The 20,332-nt window shown below is 41.1% G+C and overlaps 2 protein-coding genes and 1 long non-coding RNA gene across 3 annotated transcripts in view; 2 read left to right on the forward strand and 1 right to left on the reverse strand.

Annotated features, from left to right (window-relative positions):
• Positions 1–19,661, reverse strand: part of LOC136177436 (uncharacterized) — a 96,005-nt gene extending 76,344 nt beyond the window's left edge. Inside the window, exon 1 of the long non-coding RNA XR_010665042.1 lies at positions 19,546–19,661. This is a non-coding gene — a long non-coding RNA (uncharacterized lncRNA). The remainder of the gene's footprint in view (positions 1–19,545) is intronic.
• hmx1 (H6 family homeobox 1) lies at positions 116–2,540 on the forward strand. Its single transcript, XM_020629151.3, has 3 exons — positions 116–739; positions 1,369–1,554; positions 2,080–2,540. Exons 1-3 carry the CDS (start codon positions 505–507, stop codon positions 2,499–2,501), a joined length of 843 nt encoding a protein of 280 aa, XP_020484807.2. The 5' UTR covers positions 116–504; the 3' UTR covers positions 2,502–2,540.
• Positions 4,093–9,211, forward strand: LOC109980686 (homeobox protein HMX1-like). Its single transcript, XM_029276409.2, has 2 exons — positions 4,093–4,491; positions 4,761–9,211. The coding sequence occupies exons 1-2, from the start codon at positions 4,260–4,262 to the stop codon at positions 5,348–5,350; spliced, it is 822 nt and encodes a 273-aa protein (XP_029132242.2). The 5' UTR covers positions 4,093–4,259; the 3' UTR covers positions 5,351–9,211.
• Positions 19,662–20,332: the final 671 nt, after the last annotated feature.

The raw sequence follows: 20,332 nt of genomic DNA on the forward strand, positions 1-20,332 counted from the left end.
AATAGTGGAGAGTATTAACATGGAGGTAAGATCAGGTTTACAGTGTGCATGCTTAATCCAACGCGTGCATGGACAAATGTAACCAATAGGCGGTACTGTGCCATTCTGCATGAAGCCTCTCCATCTCCAGCCTGAGGACAGCTCCGTGTCTCCGCTCCCGCTCCCTGCTTGACCTAAATACAGATCCTCTGCTCCCTCAAGGCACACTATCGCACAGCCTGCAAGAGAGACTCTGGATAACGAGCCCGTCTCCTTGCTTCTTTTTCCTTTTTTTTTTTTTTTTTCTTTTTTATCTGGAGTTAGTCCCTTCAAGACGAACAGTTCTGTCTGGATCTCGCGCAGTTGAGGCTCGCATGGGTCGCGTCGGGATGGTTCACTCCGAGCCTCAGACTCTGCTGGCTGGAAACGAAGCACATTCCCAGGAATAATTTCATGACACCGGAATCTTGGATACTCCTTTTTTAAATATCATTTTTTAAAAAAGGACAGGACTGAAAGGTCATAATGCTAGACGATAAAGCGCCGAGATCACGGCTGGGTCCTCCATCGAGAGGCTCGTCTTTTTACATCGAGAACCTGCTGGGGACTGCATTCAGAAGGGATTCGCCGGAGGAGCGGGGGGAGAACCCGAGCCTCAGAGTTTCACACACTCCGGCGAGGTGTCCGGCAGTGGAAACTAAACGTGTAGTAGAGGACAGGGAAGAGCTGACTCGGAGCGGGACATCGCCGAACACAAGAAGTGAGTGGCAAGCTGTCAAAAATGTTCCGTCTTTGTCTGTTCGCAAAGCGACGTGGGAATAACAAATGACGTTGAGAGGGAAGAAACAACTGCGCTCGCATCGTTTATTGATTCGCGCAGATCGGGTTTCAGGTTTGAATTGTGATTAAAAAAGTATTTACTATGACCAAAAAAAGAAAAGAAAAAGGAGTCAAATTCTTATAATGAAACCTCCACCGTCCGTGCGTAAAATCCTGCAATGTACTACACGGACCTGGTGAAAGGCGAAATCAGCGAAAAGCGTTCATACATCAAACACTGACGTCCACATTTGGGTTATTAAATATGCTGCAGAAGGGGGGACACTTACACATTTGCTTTTTGTTGCCCCTGCCTCCGTGCGTAAACCTTGCAAACTCCCCAATTATCAGCTTGTGCTAAGCCAACAGTGTTTGGCATCCTAACAACAATCTCACTCTGATGCTCCAAACACAAGAGATGAAGGTTCTTTATAATCATGGAAAGCGAAAAAAAAAAAGCGTGAAAGCGCATTTTTTTAAAGTGGAAAAATACGTGAAATGTTGTGCTTTTTTTTTTTTTTTTTTTTTGTTTGACACAAAGCCTGGTTGTAAATATTTTATTACTTGTAGGTCCACGGGATGAGCACTCAGACAGTGCAGCGCACATGAGCGACCGGGACTCCCCTCCTCCAGCAGGGCGCGCGGAGGAGCACGAGGAGCCGGAGGAGGAGAAGGGAGACGAGAGTCTGACGGATGACAGGGAGGAGGAGGACGCGCGCTCCTCCTGCTTCTCACGAGAGGACAGCTGTGACACAGGTGAGGCCGACACGCGCCTTCCCAACTTTTGATAAAGAAATAAATATTTATTCCACCGGGTGCTCAACGCGCATGCGCTCTCCTGCTGAAACGCTTCGGCGTAATAATAGGATAGCAGTTCCACCTATCCAAGATGTGTATTTTGGTGGTAAATTAGAACCCTTAAAATGTAGTTTGTTTTATGATGAATTGTTGTTGTTGTTTTTTTCTTTCGCCTGAACTCTCAGCAAACAGGATTTATTGAATTTGTATATTTTAGCAGCAGGGGTGTAGCTCAGATTTTCAGGGTCCAAAGAGACAAACACTTTATAAGGCACCTGTTAATTCAATTTTTAAAATACCCCAATGAGACTGAATACATTTTAAGGTATTTAATCTCTGAAACAAACGTGTGATTTTTGTGTGTGTCAACAAGCCCTGTTCCATCTGCCTCTCAGTGTTTTCTAAAGATAGCACCCCATTTAAGCCACACTGTTAGAGCACTTCTAACAGCTGTCTAACATGTCTCCTTCGCCCTCCTCTCAGGTGACATCAAAGTGGCCCGAAAGAAGAAAACCCGCACCGTGTTCAGCCGCAGTCAGGTCTTCCAGCTGGAGTCCACCTTCGACATGAAGCGCTACCTGAGCAGCTCGGAGCGGGCCGGTCTGGCCGCCACGCTGCAGCTCACAGAGACGCAGGTGAAGATCTGGTTCCAGAACCGCAGGAACAAGTGGAAGCGGCAGATTGCGGCAGACATGGAGGCCAGCGGCGCCATCACGGCCGCTTCTATCCCCTACGCTGGCCAGAGGGTGGTCAGAGTTCCCGTGTTGTATCGCGAGAACGTTTCCGCCCCTGTGACGCCACCCATGGTCGGCTTCTCCAGTTCCATCAGCTACCCATTGACTTCCCCCTTTACCCACCCGCTGTCGTTCATAACGCCACAGATGAGCGGACTAGTGGGACTTTAAAGAGACAGAGCACACTTGAGACTCTTTTTTTTTTTTTTTACATCAATCAATCAAACTAAGATGCTGCAAAAAAATTTAGTTTTTAGCTCAGTTTCAGATCCTGTTGAGTCCGAAAACAATGAAGTCAATTCACAGTGTGTTTGGCTCTTTTATCAGATTTAGATTAAAGTGGATCAGTCATCTCGTGGGACATAATGATCATTGAGTGGCTGATTTACAATCCTATAAATACCAGAATTTATTTACATTTTTAGCATTTAATCCACTATTTAGGCTTCACACAACTTGTTCTCGGGGGCCTAAATGGAGGACGATTCTCTCCAGGACAAACATGTTGCAGATATAGTTCTATTTTGTGATGATTTTTACAACAAAGTGTGTATGAATGATTCACACATATGGGATCAAATAAGGTCAAGAAGATTTGAAGCGTGTGTTATATTAGCCTGTGGCCCTAGTTTGAAAAGCTTTTAAGAAAATTACGAGGGAAATTCCAGATTGTCGAAAATGTACAGATTCAAAGGAGGAAACAGTGAAACTCTAAATTCTGACATTGAACCTGTTTTGAAGTTAAAAGTACGACTTGTGCCCCCAGTTTAAGAGCCCAAATGTGCACTTTGAATTTTTTTTTTTTTTATTTGCTTGTATTTACTGTTTTAAATGTACTCTGGAGGTTATTTTAAAATAAACAACATTCAGGCCTTTAGCTACACCTTATTAATTGTCTCACCAGGTTTAGATATCTACACATTTGGAAATTATCTCTATGTCCTAATCTTTTTGACCCCTATTTGACCCCACACACACACATTATTTGAGAGTAAAACACACTGTAAACTTGGACCGGGCTACGAAATGTGAACACTTGATCTTTTTTGAAAGAGAAAAAAATAAATATGGTGCTTGTGACTTTTTGTCATTTTATTAGAAATATTCTTTGACACAGTTTGTTTTTCTTATTTAAGAGGATTTTAATACAGACTTTTGTACACTGATATGTTCACATGTGAATAAAGTTTATGCACACATTTTGTTGTTGGGTTTCTTACTTTGGATTTAAATGTTGTGACTTTTATAAAAGTTTTAAGGAGTAGTTTAGTATTTGAAAAAAGATATATGCAGTATGTTTTATTATAATAAATTCGTGAGAAAAGTAAAATGAACAAACTGCGGTTGATTAAATAGTCAGTATAGTTGAGAGGGTGGGCTTCCACACGTTGAAAATTAAAAGTCAGAAAAAAACATAAATATTAGAAAAACTGAAGACTACAAAATAAAAGAATAAAAGAATAAATAGAAAACGTGTTGCCCAAAATACATCTTTAGCTTCTATAATCCCCATGACCCCACACACAAGTGTTTCTATTGTGAGGAAATCAAATATTCATTGTTTTTTTTTGGTTTTTTTCACCTCATGACCAACTCTGAGCTGATCCAGGATTTATAAACTTCACGTCAGGAGGACTTCAAAGTAAAAAAAAAAAAAAAATGTTATAGCGCATCAAGCCAGCATGCCTGAACTCGGATGACAGAAAGGTGTTTAAAAGCTTCAATATGGCAGCCAGACGCAGCTCTGCATCCCGCCCTCCTCTGCCCCCTCCACCTCACCAATCAAAAGCTGCTAAAGCACACTCTTCCGGGTCGTTGGGGAACGTCGCGCGTACTCCTCTCTCCGCGCGCTAGTCGCAGCCGGGGAGCGATGGTGCTCGGAGCGTCCGGACTCGACGCCGTTTCGGGATTATCAGAGGAGCGGGTGAAATGCCGGGGAACATGAGCAAAGAGGATGCCCCGAGCCGGAGCGCTTCTTTGACTTTCACTATCGACAACATCCTCAACCTGAAGCAGCGGGACGGAGGAATAGGAGGAGGAGGAGGAGGAGGAGGAGGGGGAGGCTCGGAGCGGAGGGACGGGGGATGTAAGAGTGAGTTTCAGGCGCGGGGTGAGGAGGTGTGGGACGTCCGGAGGAGATCAGGCGGAGCTGAGGAGACAGGTAGGGATTTTAACAAATATACGCAAACTATAATGAGACACAGAAGATGAATATATTTATGTGATTTTAAAGGAAAAGATGCAATTGTGTGTGTTTCGAGGCAGTTTGATGGTGTTCTTAATGTAAGAGGGAAGTCGCGCAAAAGCTATAATCAGACCCTCTCTCGCATGTTGTTGTTTTTGTTTTGTTTTTTTCACCAATAGAACTGTGTACAAATGTGTAAGCCGGCTGTTAATGCATCAAAGCTGGTTTTGTGGCTTCATTCGCAGCGCAAAAGAAGCCCAGACTCGGTGAAAAGACACCGCTGACTGATGGCGTCAGTCCCGGGACGCAGAGGGCGCACACCGCAGAAGACGCATCCGAACAGCGACAACAGCAGCAGCAGCAGCAGCAGCAGGAGGAGGAGAAGGAGCAGCAGCAGCAGCAGCAGCAGCAGCAGGCCAGCCCGGACACTAAAACCTCAGTGAAGAAGAAAACGCGCACCATCTTCTCCAAGAGGCAGATCTTCCAGCTGGAGGCCACTTTCGACATGAAGCGCTACCTGAGCAGCTCGGAGAGAGCGTGCCTCGCCAGCTCCCTGCAGCTCACCGAGACCCAGGTGAAGATCTGGTTCCAGAACCGCAGGAACAAGCTGAAGAGGCAGCTGTCCACGGACATGGAGGCCCCGCTGGCCGCAGAGCAGCTGTCGGAGGCTGCGAAAAACGTGCAATTACCGACTTTTTACAAAGACAGCAGCAGCGTGCTGGGCGGATGTTTGTTACCCATGCCTTTCCCCGTGATGTACCCGGCTGCTAACAGCGCGCCTTACATCTACTTCTCCAACACTGGCAAATACTTCGGCCTGTTTGACGCAGACTGACGCTTTCCTCTGTTTGGGAGCACGAGGACAGTGTGTGGAAATCTTTAGATAGGACTGACACTTTGTTTTTGTTTTTTTTGTATTTTAATTCTTTAAAAAAAAAAAAATCTCCCAACTTCGATGTCAACATATCAACGACATGCATGTGCCACTTTTTTTGACCCTCTGCAATTCATTTTTATTATTATTACTATTATTAATATTATTATTATTATTAAATGCTATAAGTAACACTCTATCGTCACACACATTTGCATGCATTACGTTCCTCTCAGCAGTTTTATTTTGAAGTCATCTATATGAATGTAAGAGTGAAGCTGCAGCAACTTCGTAACCCCCACATAATACTTTTTTTTTTTTACCCCTCATGAAGTTTTTAGAGCAATAATTCATTGTATTTAAATGGCCTTATTTTCAGTATATATATTCGTTGTTATTAGTTTGGATTCTTAATGAAACACGTTTTTCGGCTGTTTCCACTCGACCTTTCTTATGACGGACTGTCACACTGTGAAGACAGCTGCTATATCATGACTATGCTCCATTTTGCAATAAAAACTATGTAATATTTGGAATTTTATCTGAATGTTTTGACTGGAACTGAATTTTATATTAGGGGGAAAACACGTTTTTGTTTTTGTTTTTAAATCTGAGTGCTTCTGGCGTTACCTGGAGTTTAGCACCCTGACATCAAGAGCCCCGCTTTTCAACTTTGAACTGTTTGTTTTTTTTCTCGTTTAGAGGACGAGGTATGGGCAGGGGGAAAAAAAATGTAAAATTAAGTTCTTTTCCAAAGTTTCAAAGTTCTGTTTTCAGAGTGAACAAGGTTAAAGTTTCTCTGCCAGATTAATCTGAAACTTTGCTCTGAGCAGGAACTTGATGAAAAGTTGAAAAGTTCTCCAGGTTGTCTTATTAGCTTTTATAGGGAAAAACATATTGTGAAATAATCCTTAAGATTATTATAAACAGTTTAAGTTCAGAGAATCAGTGCAGAAATAATTAACATCCCTGAATATGATTTTTTCATTCATAATGCTTTTATTGATTCATATAAACAGTTCTCTGTGTTTTAGTGACACACAAAGAGTCAGAATCTTTATGCTTTTCTGTTGTTGTTTTTTTTGCACATAGACCAAGAAGTGTGTGTTAAACTCAATAATTGCAATCTAAACTGTTTTTAAAAAGTGAATTTAGACAGGTTTGGACTTCCTGTTCCACCTATCAAAGGCCTAAAATTCCCATGTGTCGTTCAGTCCGATTGATTTGGTGGATAAAAATAATTTTCTATTTTGAAAATTATTTATGGCGTTACTAATTATTAGACTTGTAAACAGGACAAATACTGCTACTAATTAAAATAAATAGTTGACCTGCATTTATTAGTTGAAACTTAAATACTGCTGTGACATTAAATTAAAAAAAGAGAGGTATACCTTTGTTGCACAAGCTGTGGTTATAGCCATAGTGAACAGTTCAAAGTTCTGTTTTTCACACTTTTTAATAGAAAACACATTTGTCATCCATGTTTTGGCATTTTGCAGCATTTCTTGACTTAAAGATGTAGAAGGAAACAGAGGGAGGTTTTGGTGTGCTTCAGTTTGAAATAGAAAACTTTTTTATCCTATAGTCTGGGGAATCAAGGTGACAAGAAACACTGTTTCAAAAGGTTTATTTATCACTGCATTATTTAACAGAGAGAAGTAAAAATGTAAAATCATGAAAATGTGCTACGTCAGGATGCTTAATGTTTCAAATATTTTAATTAGATCGATCTCTACTAAATATTTTTTAATTTTTAGAAACATTTCCCATTTAATTCCCAAACATTTAAGTTTTGTTTTTGTTTTTTTTTCCATGAAGTTTTTCTTTTGTGTGTTTGAGAAATCTTCTGGCAGAGAGAGAGAGACAGGGCGGAAATCTTTTTTTTAATATACGTTCAAGTCAAAGAGTTCACTTTGTGTCCTGATTTAAAAAACAAGTCAAGCTCTACTAATCAGCATAAAAATAAAAGTTTATAGTTAGAGCAGAGCGCCTTTATTCTGAAAAAAGAGAGATAGAGAATTATGTATTTGATGTGCAAAAGTTATTAAAAAGTGACTTTACTTTCAAGCTGTTTAACGCTTTGTAAATTCAACACGAGGGTTACAAACACATTTATAAGAACAAATGTAACTCTTTGGGCAACTTAATTTTATTGTGAAAACTCAGAATAAATGTTTGTTTAGAGCAATATAAGAATCAAAGAAGTTGTATGTAAGTAGCCTATATCAGGATATGTTTCTAATGAGAGTGACAAAAAAAAAAAACAAGCAGGCTCTTGCATAATTCCACGCTGAGCTCTTATTGTACATAATGTACAGTTTAACTCTTCACAGTAAATCTGAGCAGAGACTCAGAGTAAGAAGATCAAGAAGTAAGTAAGCTAAAGAAAAGTCATGATGTTGTGACGTCATAAAGCTGGAGTCACTGGCTTCTGTTTAGACGGCTCCAAATTCTGAGTTTAAAGATAAACTCCTGAGAAGTCACTGGACGTCTGTGCAGGTAACAAACAGAGCCAGAGGTTCTCCCCCCCCCCCGCTCTCTGACTGTCTTTACATGAGTGTGCAGAGTCTGAGGGATGCATGTGTGCAGAAAGCTCGACAGAAACAAGAAAATCGAGGATTTAGCTGGACTTGCATCAGTGCTCATGCACAGTTTCTTCCTAAAGGGCCCGGCGAGCTGCACTTACACACCGTTTCCGGGTCACTTCCCCCTTCAGAGCTGGAGCCTCTCGCTGCTTTCTCGCTGTCACAGCCATTCAGGGCCCCGTCACTGTTAACCTGTTCACTCAAGCACTTAGTCTGCCTGCAAATCTGTTGTTTTCTCCGCTAAATTCCTGTCTACCTTTGCTGGGCATGTCCGCTCCTACTGTATCTCATTATTCACACGGAGGGATGGGAAAAAGGAAATGAGACGTTGATTTTTAACGCTAAGTTTAGAAGCAGGCTCTTAAAAAATGACAGCAAAAAAAGAATTAAAGACAGGAAGTCTTACAGTTATTGTGTACTTTCCATACACTTCTGAAACAAGTCAAAGAAATTAAGAAAATAGATCAGTCTTTTCTAATCTATTAACTTTTTCAAAATGTAGTATTTTTGCCTGTTCGTATGTTTATTAAGAAAAAAAGTACTCTACAGTGAAGAGTTCCAGGTCACTTAACTCTTATTTGTACAATGAATCGGATTTGAGCATTTTCTTTCCAAGAAAAGTGTCAGGAGCTCTTTAAAAATGTTCATAATCCAACCGTGACGACTATTAGCTCCTTATTTAACACCATCCATGTTAATCCTACTTACATTTATAGATTTAATTATAATGTTGTCACTGTATCAGAATGTATAAACGTGTTTTCTCATAAGAACAGTCAACCTACAGCATGTTTTTTTTTTTTTTTTACATTTTAGTGCATTTAAGGCTCAGGTAATTTGGTGAATATCAGTGGAAATGGGTCGATGTATTCAGACACATGCTAATGGTTGACGTCCTGGTGGAAATATAATCCTATAGAGCGTGTCTTATATTACAGGTATTTATTTTTACAATACGCTTACCTTTGTTAATGCATCTCCTATTTACTTAAGTCACACATGGTTGAAAAAGATTTCCAAGTAATGCCTCTGTTTAAGAAGAATGTTACATCTGTCTTTGAAAATAGACTTACAGTAAGTCACAGGAGTCTTGGTTTGGTGAACCTGATCATTCAGTTTTAAACCTTCTAAAGTTGTTTTTTTGGGGTTTCTGCATAAAGCACATTTAACATGTAAAAGAACAGAAAGTTTTTTTTTAAAAATATGAACCCCAAGCTATTGACCTGAACGTGTTATGAATGGAACAATGAGACTGTTGTTTACACACATAAAACAACTTTTTATAGAAGTCTACTTTTTTAGTTTTATATTTGACTGTAGGGTTAAAGGTCGTATCTTTATTTTGTAAGCATCCAAACCTCAGAATATTCACAATAGCTTGAGTCATTGATGGGAAATCCCCATTATTCTGTGTACTGTAATTCAAATGAAGCCTTATTCTGCTTTGATGTAAACAAAAATTAATTATTCTCCATGAATTACAAACACACCAAAAGTAATGTGATTAGTTTAGTAGTTTTATTTTTTGTGTTAGTTATTTTTAGAATCAGTCCAAACCTGCAAAGAACGAATGAAGTCAATACAAATGTCCTTAAAAGTGTAGTTATTCAGGTGTGTGAGCATTAGTGCCTACTTGGTGTGTCTTGTCTTGGAGTGTGTATGAGACGGTGGGAGGAGTGCTGGTGGTGTTGTTGGGGGAGGGGGGTGCAGGTGGGGGGGGGGGGGGGGGGGGGGGGGTCTGCTGGTGGGGTTTACAGTCGCCAGACTTCCTGACTCTCTCGCTGTCGGACACTTGTGAGCGCAGCGTTTGGCTCTCTGTGTCTCAGCACTCTGCTCTGAAACCACAAGGTTCAAGTGACCCCAGTGGCTGGCTGCAGTCTGCCCCGGGCCGGGCTAAAACCCCAACCCCAAACCCCCCCCCCCCCCTCCCCTCGCACCACCACCACCACCACCACCCCCAGCAGCAATCAGCCTGGTCTGTCAGAGGCGAGGAAAAATCCATTAAAATCTCAACCTGATCAAAAAGACACCGAGACCCCACCATATGCACTCATTTAGGCCCTATCGATGACTGCCAAGCATTGTTGGTAGTTTAATACATACAATTGACTTCCTGCCAACGGTGGCAACAAAGACGGGTTTTCTACAAAAAGAAATCGAGCCACAGTTATTCTGGGCTGATTTGCACCTCGAGGCTGTCCAGCGCTGTCAGCACGTTTCTGCAGTTTGACCCGTGCAGCACATGGTTTCCATTCAGGGTTAAATGTATGAACGCCCCAACCGCCTTTGTTTGAGATCATTGATCCCCGGATTGTAAGTGATAATGTGGTGGCACTGAATGACTGCGGCGGGGAGTTCCTCTCGTACCGTTAGCATGCAAATATGGAGATGTGACCCGGCTGCTTCGGGATTCTTTTACCATCAGAATCGTGTTAAGTCATTTTAAATCATGTCCAAACTGTAGTGAAGTAAACGGATACCAATGCATGTTCATACTGGAGAAATATCAGCACTACTTTGTTTAATGTGTGTCTTAAAGCTACAGGATCATTGTCTCATCGTCGCCCCCAAAGAGCTCGACGTGTTGTCATATCTCATTTCATCTCCTTAACTCAGAGTGACGGCTTTGATTGAGATTTCCACATCAATCACTCAGGCCTGGCCTCGCTCGTAACGAGACCCCAACGTCTCAATAGTTGTTTAATAAGCCGTTAATCCATGTTCACACTACTTGGCGCTTGGAAGTGAAAAACAGGCCGGTTTCGCCATGAGCTTTGTTTGTGCATTCTCAGATGGGATTCATAATTGCTTCCAATTACAGTTGGAGCTGCCTGGAGGAAGGCTGGATCTGGAGCTACCACGAACACTGAAGACTGAGCTCAACGTGCTGGGAATACTGGAAGGGATCTCTGTGGTAAATACTGGCAGAAAGAGAAAACTGTACAGAGTTGGGCATGCAACCTCAGACAATGTTTTGGTGTTATAAAGCTATGACATATAAAGAGGACAACTGCAACACCAATATATCTTTAATATAGTTTTAATATGCAAGAGTGATACAGCCTTCACAAAAGAGGGATAGGGGCGTAGAAGGGAACACATTTTCGATATCTAATTTCGTACTGAAATGTCTGTTTGTGGAACTTCTATTGTTGTGGCTAACTCTACAGCTGAATTAATGCAATATTGTTACCTCAGTTTCATTATATAATATAATTACATTGATATTTTGGCAACTTGGGGGAAAATAAGTACTTTCCACTATCTGGAGCAGGGTCTAAATTTTGTTGTAGGAAGATAGTTTTAACACCTAAAAGTCCCAGACTGGAGGTATCTATCTTTGGGGGTGTGGCTTGTAACACAGAACACATGTGATTGGTCGCTTGCTTGCTGCATTATATTTCAGCCATTGTGTCAAAAAGCTGCCTTTTGAAAATTAGAAGTGTTTCGACAAAAAAAAAAAAAGTATATATATATATTGACAGCCGAGCCTCAAAATCCAGATCCCTGTCGGTCAGCAATGTTGTAATATTGTAAACAACAATTATGTGTAAAAAGAAAACATCAAAAAAACTTAACAAAAAAACTTGTTGCCTTCTTTTCACACATATTGAGACTGAGGTGAAATCACAGACAGAAATGGTCTAAAGGAACCTTATAGAAGTATTTTTAAAAGTAGTGCCAGTGAGATAAAAATCAAAGAGCTTTGGGTGGCAATGTAACATTTGATGTGTTACCAGCTTTTGAACTGGTGGTAAACATGTGAACTAAAAGTTGTTTATTTTTTCAAGTCAAGCAGACAGAGCAACATTCTTTGGTAAAGGTAGCGTAGGGACGTCTGAATATCTGTACTTCGTGTTTTAAATGTGTTTTCATGTTAGGTGTGTTTATTATTGAGCCTTGAAATGAGAATTTCTGTCACTGTTGGGACACACAAAGTTTATCCATCCAACAGTCAGACTCCTTTTTGTTCCAAACCCGACAAAATGCTGAAAACCAGCAGACGGCTCAAATAGCAAGATTAGACGTTCAGAAGCAGCACCCTAACACTCACCACACTGAATTATTCAACTGCATCTAAATGAGGTGTAGAGTCGGTCAAAAGATCAAAAGGAGGAAGTCTTTTTTTCCCCTCCTGAACAGGGGCTTCACATGTTGTTATAATTATTCAACTCTTTAAAAGTTAATGTGTGTAAATGTTTCTGGAAGGAGCTGGGGTGAAAACTCTTCGTAACAACTTGAAAAATCCCAGATCAGATGACCATCAGGTCAAAAAAATCTTCTCAGAACCTCTGGGCAAATTCCTGTTCATAACAACTCACTTTATTAAGCAAGATTAACAACGTGCAACACATGAACACACACCAAACCCATTATTGTGTTTGGATGTTTTCACCCAACAGGAAAATCCTCACATAGACACGTTTTGTATCTTTAATTTCATTTTCCTTCTAATCCACATCTAAATGTTTCTTTACATGATGCTACAGACGGATTATATTTCATCTTAGTCACGAATACATCAAAAGACTTTCTCCACACCCGAACACTCGGCTTTACAAACAGGAAGTAAGTTGCGTAGAGACAAATAGATAAAAGGAGTTCATCGGTTATGTTTGCACAATGTGGAAAGTTTGCTCATTTTAAATCAAAATCTGCGATTGTTGTTTTTGTAGTCATTCTTTTAGACGGTCCTAATTTCAGAAGAGGTTCATGTTTACAGTTTTTCTATGGGATGGGATGATTTCAAATGATTCAAGATGAATTCATTCAGCGTGACTTTTTTTGCAGATTTTTCAGACTTTAAACAGACAAGAAATCACTGATAGTTATTTTAAGAACATTTTGCAGACCTAAAAAATGGTGTAGAAGATGTAAGTAATTATTGCCAATCAATGATATACTAAAACTTTGCAGTGTTGGTCCACTGAATACATTCCTATATTGGGTTCTTAGCATGAGATAAACTGTCACAACAGTTATACAAAAAGGGGGTTTCATTAACTGTCCATCTTATTTAAAATGTCATCAAACCTCCTGCTAGGACGTTTGGCGTTTTGGCGCCCCCTGTGGACACAACTACACGTCCTATTCTCTTTCCTGATATTGTCCTGGCCATGTGCAAGGAGTGTTTTCTACTCCACCCTAAAAAAAAATGAATCCTTTTTTTTTTTTATGTATCCAATATGCAACTCACGATGAGTCATCAGCGTGGCTAATAAAAAGAGGCAGTTTGGGAGTTAATGAGATTTGCCTCAGGGTCTCCCTGACGAAACAAAGAGATTTGAAAAAACAGAACGCAAGTAGCATCACAAACATCCTTCTAATTCATGTCATATAAAGACTGTGTAAAGATGTGTTACACATTAAAAAGACAATAAAACTCCTGTAGGACAGATGTATTATTAAATAAAACCGTCCCTTTTCAGTTCTCACCACAGTGCTCTCTCCCGTGGTGTCCAGCTCTATCTCAGACTGTGGTTTGTACAAAGGCCTGGGTGACGCTGCACTTTACAACATAAACAACACCCCATTCATTATGACACGTAACTTGATAGTGACATGGGGGGGATCAGAGGCTTTCAGGGGGCTTATTGATCCATTAATTTGGTGGACTTTAGCGCTCTGCGGTGACAGAGTGCCTCTGTAGATTGAATGGGGGCTGAGGGATTACAATGAGCCGATCTGATGAAAAGGTCTTGCATGAGTGGCGACGACATAAATAAAGCCAAAGGTCAGCTATCTTCCTGTCTCTGGAGTCGCTCTACTGCGTCAAGGAGTCTCTCATCTGGACCCTGAAGGCCCCCTGGCGGTAAATTTGGCCCAGCAGTAAGGAGCCGACATATGTCAGTAAATGGTATTTACACTTTGAATACTCTGCATGTACAGAGGGACGAGCCAGAGGGAGGGTTAATTGTTGTAAAAAATAAAAAAAAACTGTAGTTGCTGTGTACCAAGCTGACTAAGTTTCCATTCATGTGTAAAGTCTGTGTGCAGAAGTCAAGATGATGATATATATTTCTCGTTTTTAAATTCTCTAAACAAATCAGCGTGTGGCTTTAATACTAAAGATCTCTGGTCCACTCAAACTTAAAGGACTTACATTTTTGGTATTGTAAGTGTTTTTTAAGTGTTTACTTGCCACCACTTTTTATTTCAATTGTTTTAAATAATTTCTTCTTTTGGAATTATTTACACTTATGCAGACAAATCTTTCAATCTGGGATTTAAACATACAATATGTAGCATTTTTACACTAAAATATTTAAATTAAAAACATTTGACTTAACCCATTTTATATTTTTTTGTGTGTGGAGTACAAACATTAACTCAAATATTTCCAACAGTTATGGAAGAGAAATCTGGGATTTTATAGTTGTAATGGGACGTGTCTTGGAGTGTTTATTGTTGCCGTGGCAACGATGGATGTTACGTCAAGGACCGCTGCATAAGGAAGCCGAAATTGCTCGTCTTGACTACGGTCAACTCGGAGTTCGTTTTCATCGAAGGTTAATTAGCAGAGAGAATTGCTCCAATGATTACGACAATGCCCGACGTCATCTTTCGTTATCATTTTTGATTGAGAGCCCCCTGGTGGTGGAATGTACATATTGTGTGTTTAATTCAACTTTATCAATCTATTTTCATGTTATCTTATGTCAAGTTGGACTCTTAACTTCATTCTTTTTTAAAAGGTTTTTTACGCCATTATTCAGAGATAGAACAGAGTAAGAAATCTGGAAGAGAGCGAGAGGGGCAAGCGGGAAAGGAGCCACAGGTGGGTTTCAAAGCCTGGCTGCTCTCATAGAGGGCTACAGCCTCCGTATATGGGCACATGCACTAACTACAAGGCTAAAGGCGTCGCCACCAACACTTTTAGTCTCTCCTGTGAATGAAGGTGAAGTCTGATATCCCACCAAACAGACACGTTGCAGTAGCAGATGTAGGCGATGGTGTGATAGTGTGGGGTAGGACGATGTCTCCAGGGATAGAGGAGCATATTGTGCCCTGTGTTTGCTGTGGTATCTGTCTGTGTAGGACAACAACCGGTCCCTTCATCATGACCGCGGAGATGAAAAGTCCTGACCTCCAAGGGCACGGGCCTCCCAACTTTGAACTTCCTGTCATCTTAGCCAGGATCAGATGTGGGCTTGTACGAACATTTACAGCTGTACAGCAATGGAGCAGCAATAGAAAGACCGGCATTTCATTTAGTAAATAATAGAAATATGGAGGAACTTTAAATGTCCAGTCTATCAAGCTGCCTCCATCTTAAAAATCGGAGCTTGTTCAGTTACTAAAGAGCCCCAGATCAATACTACAAGTTGGAGGAAACAGATATTTGAGACTAATGGACACAGGGAGTTGCGACTGAAGGGCGCAAAGGGCTGAAATTCATATTGATACGGACATCACAGGCCGGTGGGCTCTGAGGGGCCGAGAGGAGGTCACAGGTTGCTTTGACAGCCGAGCCCCTCTTAATGGAAGACTATTGACTGAATGTGAAGAAGCTATGGTGAAGAACATGTTACCAGGAGGCCCAGAGTCTGACACAGAACAAATGTGTCTGTACGGGCGTTTGTATGTGTGTGAATGAAGAATATCAGTTTCGTAGCAGTCCAGAGGGATCATCAGTCTAATCAATAGGTCATTAGTCACTCAATAAGACTTTTTCGACTGAAGACCAGAAGGGTGTACACACGGAGGTATGAGATTTGTGCTCCGCTTTTAGGCTACTGAACTACTAGTGGCGGCTACGGAGTAAAATGTTGTGATACCACTGGTGTGAAAAAAAAAATGTGTGTTAGCATTTCTTAGTGCTTGTTAGCAAACGTGATGACACATCATTGGTGGGCCTTCACGCTGTTGTTGAATGATTTGAACATATTGACTAAAAGTAAACATATCTTGAAATTTAGCCTGGAAAAATGTTGCTTAGAACATGAAACCCTTGTAAGGTGTCCTTGACGTGTTAAACGGATATTGAGCTGAAGAACATAGGACCCTTCCTGGGACCGCAGGTATCTACCCTCTCCGACCATTCATCTTTTAGGGTTAATGCTACACCATTAGGTAACTGCTGAACCATTACTGAACCATTACACTAACCATTTATTTATTAGCGGATTATTGGAGACTCTAGATCTGTAAAGGCTAATATTATTATCCTAACATAGTAAGTACAACAGAGCTTACAGGCTGGTCATTCACAGGGAATGTATGATGTTTACCATTCTAAAGAAAATGGAGCGGTATGGCACAGGTATACTATTCACAAGTAGAGATCATGCATAGTTTGTGTGTTGCATTTTTACTGGCGGTATATCCTTGATTAACTTGTTGTTGAGGGTGGTTACAAAACCCATTTCTACTCAATAGATGACAAGATTTAGAGCTCTTCATTTTCTTAAGTTTTGTCAACAGCAGCCAGAATTTGAATTTGCAACACTGAAAGTTATAAGTGAAGTTATATTTGAAGTTATAAGTAAGACAAAGTCTGGCAGTGCTGAGGACTGCTTCAATCAGTGGTTCCAAAACCATTTGGTTTAGGACCCTTTCAATATTGAAACTTCTACGCACTATTATGGTACTAAGCCTAATCTGCAGTACAGTTTGTACCAATACTATAAGCTTACTGTTAAATATGAAATATATGAATGCTCAAAAAGCTAAATATGATTGGTTTGCGTATATGGATACAAAGTGCTGACTCAGGATCCAATTGTAGTGCGAGAGTGTCAGTCATTGACAGCTGGTGTATTTCCTGCTGATTTACTTTCCTCTTCCAGGCAATTGGCGACAGGATGGTAACCTGACCCACATTTCGCAACACACAATAATCTGCACTCGAACCATTTTTGCCTCCTTCTGAATTTGCTGCATGTTCTCTCAGCTCAGATCTCCCAGAGGGCCGAGCAGCTGCTCATCGCTCGGCTCATCCAGTGTGACAGCCCCAAATCACAAGTGCAACGGCCCAGTCATGAGAATTTATCATCGCAAACACACATCTGAGTGAGCAATCAGTCGCTGAGTGGAACACAAGCGGGGCTGTGTTTGATGCGGTGAGAAGGACAACTTCTCCCAGAACAGGATCGTTGGATTGTGTGCTGATAGGCCCGAGTGGCAGCCTGCCAGGTAGACGCACCTGCGGCTCTTAAACGGGCTGTGTCATCGCTGCAGTTTAACCATTACACAGAGCACCAGGAGAGCTATTAACTGACAGCTGCTCGGAAACAAGCTTTACACTCAATAGCACTAAAGAAGCTCACATGGACTAAGAACTATCGCTGCAGCTTCTTTACCAACAAATAGTTCTTTGCAGCCACAAGGTCATCGGTGTGATACAAAACTGTCGGAGCGTCTTTAAATAAGCAATAGATTTTATTGGCATGGTTTGGATTTACCTGCGACTGCCATCTCGGTGGTTACTTGAGTATCTCAACCTTTAACTCATCTTCTTGAAGACCTGGCTGCAGTATAAATCATAAACCCCGCCTCCTCTACGTTAACACACGCCACATGGGTCTAACTGTAAAACCTAATGCACGTCAGAGAAATTTATCTCAAACCGGAGTTCATCGTGATTGTGATTATTTTGCAGTTTTTTTGTTCCAGTAAACCTTTTGCTGATAAGTTTCTTGGTAATGAGTTATCATCGACATCTCTGTGTGCATCAGCAGAGTAAAGCAGAAACAGAAAGGAAAAACTGAACATGCAGCTGTATGGAAATGATTGAAAAAAATCATTGCACGCATATAATTTGCGACAAAGAGTTACAGGCTTGTGAAACCTTCTGATATCTTGACTGTCAAAAGTTTTAGTCTCATCCTCAGCCAGCGATCCTTTGACATGAAAGTTAACCCCTTCAGTACCTGTGTGCTGAAAGTCACTCCAGATAAAAGCATCACAATCAAACGTGAGTGTGACACCGTATGATGCAACACGATGCTTTCATATTCTTTATTTAAGTTGCTGGGTCACTGCTCACCAGCTTTTTGGCCCCTCACTGAAGTCAAAAGTGAAACATCATTTGTAACAGTCTGTTTGAACCACTTGTCCAAAACTAATCTGTCCGCTCTGATATGCAGATACGGATGATACAACTCAGGCCTGTGGTCCGTTAATTACTGCAAAATGGAGAATCATCAAAAACCAATGATCTTCATCCACTCTGTGAAGAAGTAGATATGTCAGAATGCACACAACGCAATGAGGGAGTGGTGTATCTGCAGAGGAAGGCTTGAAGGTCCTCCTCGCTGTCCATTTGAGACGACAGACACGATCAGCCTGACAGCAGCCTGAGGTTCAGCTCTTGTTTCCGTCATGATCTGATGCTCAGAAAGACTCTCGAGCAACCCGTCATCCGCTCTCCAAGCTGCTATTAACGCGTCTGTTAACACGTCCGTCCGCATCGCTCATCGGCCGACACGGCTGACGCGCAGCAGAGGTCAGAGTTCGATGCCACTTCACACTGTCAACAAACGTCTGAGTCAAATCTGCTGTACGTCAAAAAAAGGCAGAGTTTCATGTCCACTCCTTCGAAAACGTCACTCTGTCATTTAATTTGCTGCTGCGCTTGATATACAAGGTCTGACAAAACTGGCAATCAGTAAAGGCTCTGGGAACCTGACAGGATTTAAATGTACCGGGAGAGAACGTTCAGAAATGATTCTGCGACTGGATCATACAAGTGTGCAGAGTCAGTGACTCTTTAGAGGAGGGAGAGTATGTCTGACACTGCACAGAGATTATCCTCAGATGAAAAGAACAAATCAAGTTAAGGCATCTCCACCACAAACAGACTGTGCTACAGATGATGGGTTATTGTCTGAATGCAGATTGTGTGGCAAGAGGTTTGTAAACAGAGACGTGAAAACGAGGTTGTAAAGTAACGTCAAAGCAACGCAGCGAAATAGCGTCCGCTTTGAGTGGAGCTTTGAATGCTTGACTTTATTCAAATGTGCTCATGTTGAAAGAGTCACTAAAGTGAGTCATCGCTATTACTCCTCCATCATCTGCCTGATGTGAAAACAAGAGACAAGATTACGCAACTGAGGATGAGATATACGGCCTCCGGGCTGAAATATGAGTCAAAGTCCACAAACATTGAGTCCTACATTTCCCATAATGCCGCTTAATAGCATCTCTCGTATTTTTAACCTAATGCCTGGCAAAAGATCAAAGTCACAATACTGTTCTGTTGAAGTGAATCTACTCACAGAGGGCACTGAACAAGGACGTGACATAAAAGCTCAAGTTCAACTGGCTCCTTCAAATTGTCTTTGATAACATACCAGCGCCACATACTCCATATTAGCGCTGCACCCATTATGGAAAAACTGACTTGAATAATGGCCGAGCGAGGAAACTGACATTAAAGGGATCAATCTGTCTTATTGTCGATCAGGAATTCATTCATGTACATTTTCATTCATGATACATGTACGTGTACCTGCACTCGAGTTATAGAATATTACTGAATAATAAGATGCATCGCTGCTTTGCATGCCTGGCTTTGTTAGACAAAACACAACATAGCTGTGATGTCAGATGGTGAGAGTAACATACCTCCAAACAGCTGACTCATCAGCTCCCTCTGTGTGGGTGGAGATTCTCCTTCTGTCTTCCTGTGAGCAACATGGCTGCCGTGCATGCTGCTGAGGCGTGATGCAGTATGAGCGTCTAAATGTAAACATAGAATTCAGTTAATATCCTGTGTATTTATTTCTGCTGTTACATCAATGAGGATCCAAATGACTATAAGCTACGACTAAGAGACAGAGGTTAGAAAGCCAAAAGCCAAAAGGTGATCTCCTGTGCTCTTGATGGTGCTTTTAAAATAACAGGTGATAGAACGTGTTTGTTCTGAAACAAACAACACTTCATAGACATTTGTGTTGACTTGCCTTCATCTCCCCTGGTATCCAAAAGAGGCAACTCAGAGAGAGAGAGAGACGGATGCTTTCAGCCATGCATTATTCACAGCTTTAATTCCACAACCCTACAAAAAAAAAAAGGAGAGAAAAAACAGGAGTTGGTGTTTATTTTATTTATCTCTCAAATCCACAAATAGATAGCTGCAAAATGTTCCACGTGAAAGATTTATGACAAAGCTTCAAATAGTGAACCTTTGCTTTGCGTAGCCCTGAGAGGGTTAGGACTAATATCTGGGTTGGTTTTTGTCAGAAGTCCCAACACTCAGCCAAGGTAGAGGAGAAACACCAGAATATCGACTTTTCTTTTCCCAGTTTGGACCTCTTTGGGGTAAAATAATCACAACAGTGACATATAGCCATGTAACTTAATAAATCTGCATTATTTTTTCCATCTGATGTTCTAAGGTCTCTATCTTCAT

Source organism: Labrus bergylta, chromosome 22 (assembly GCF_963930695.1).
Source record: "Labrus bergylta chromosome 22, fLabBer1.1, whole genome shotgun sequence".
Lineage (NCBI taxonomy): Eukaryota > Metazoa > Chordata > Actinopteri > Labriformes > Labridae > Labrus > Labrus bergylta.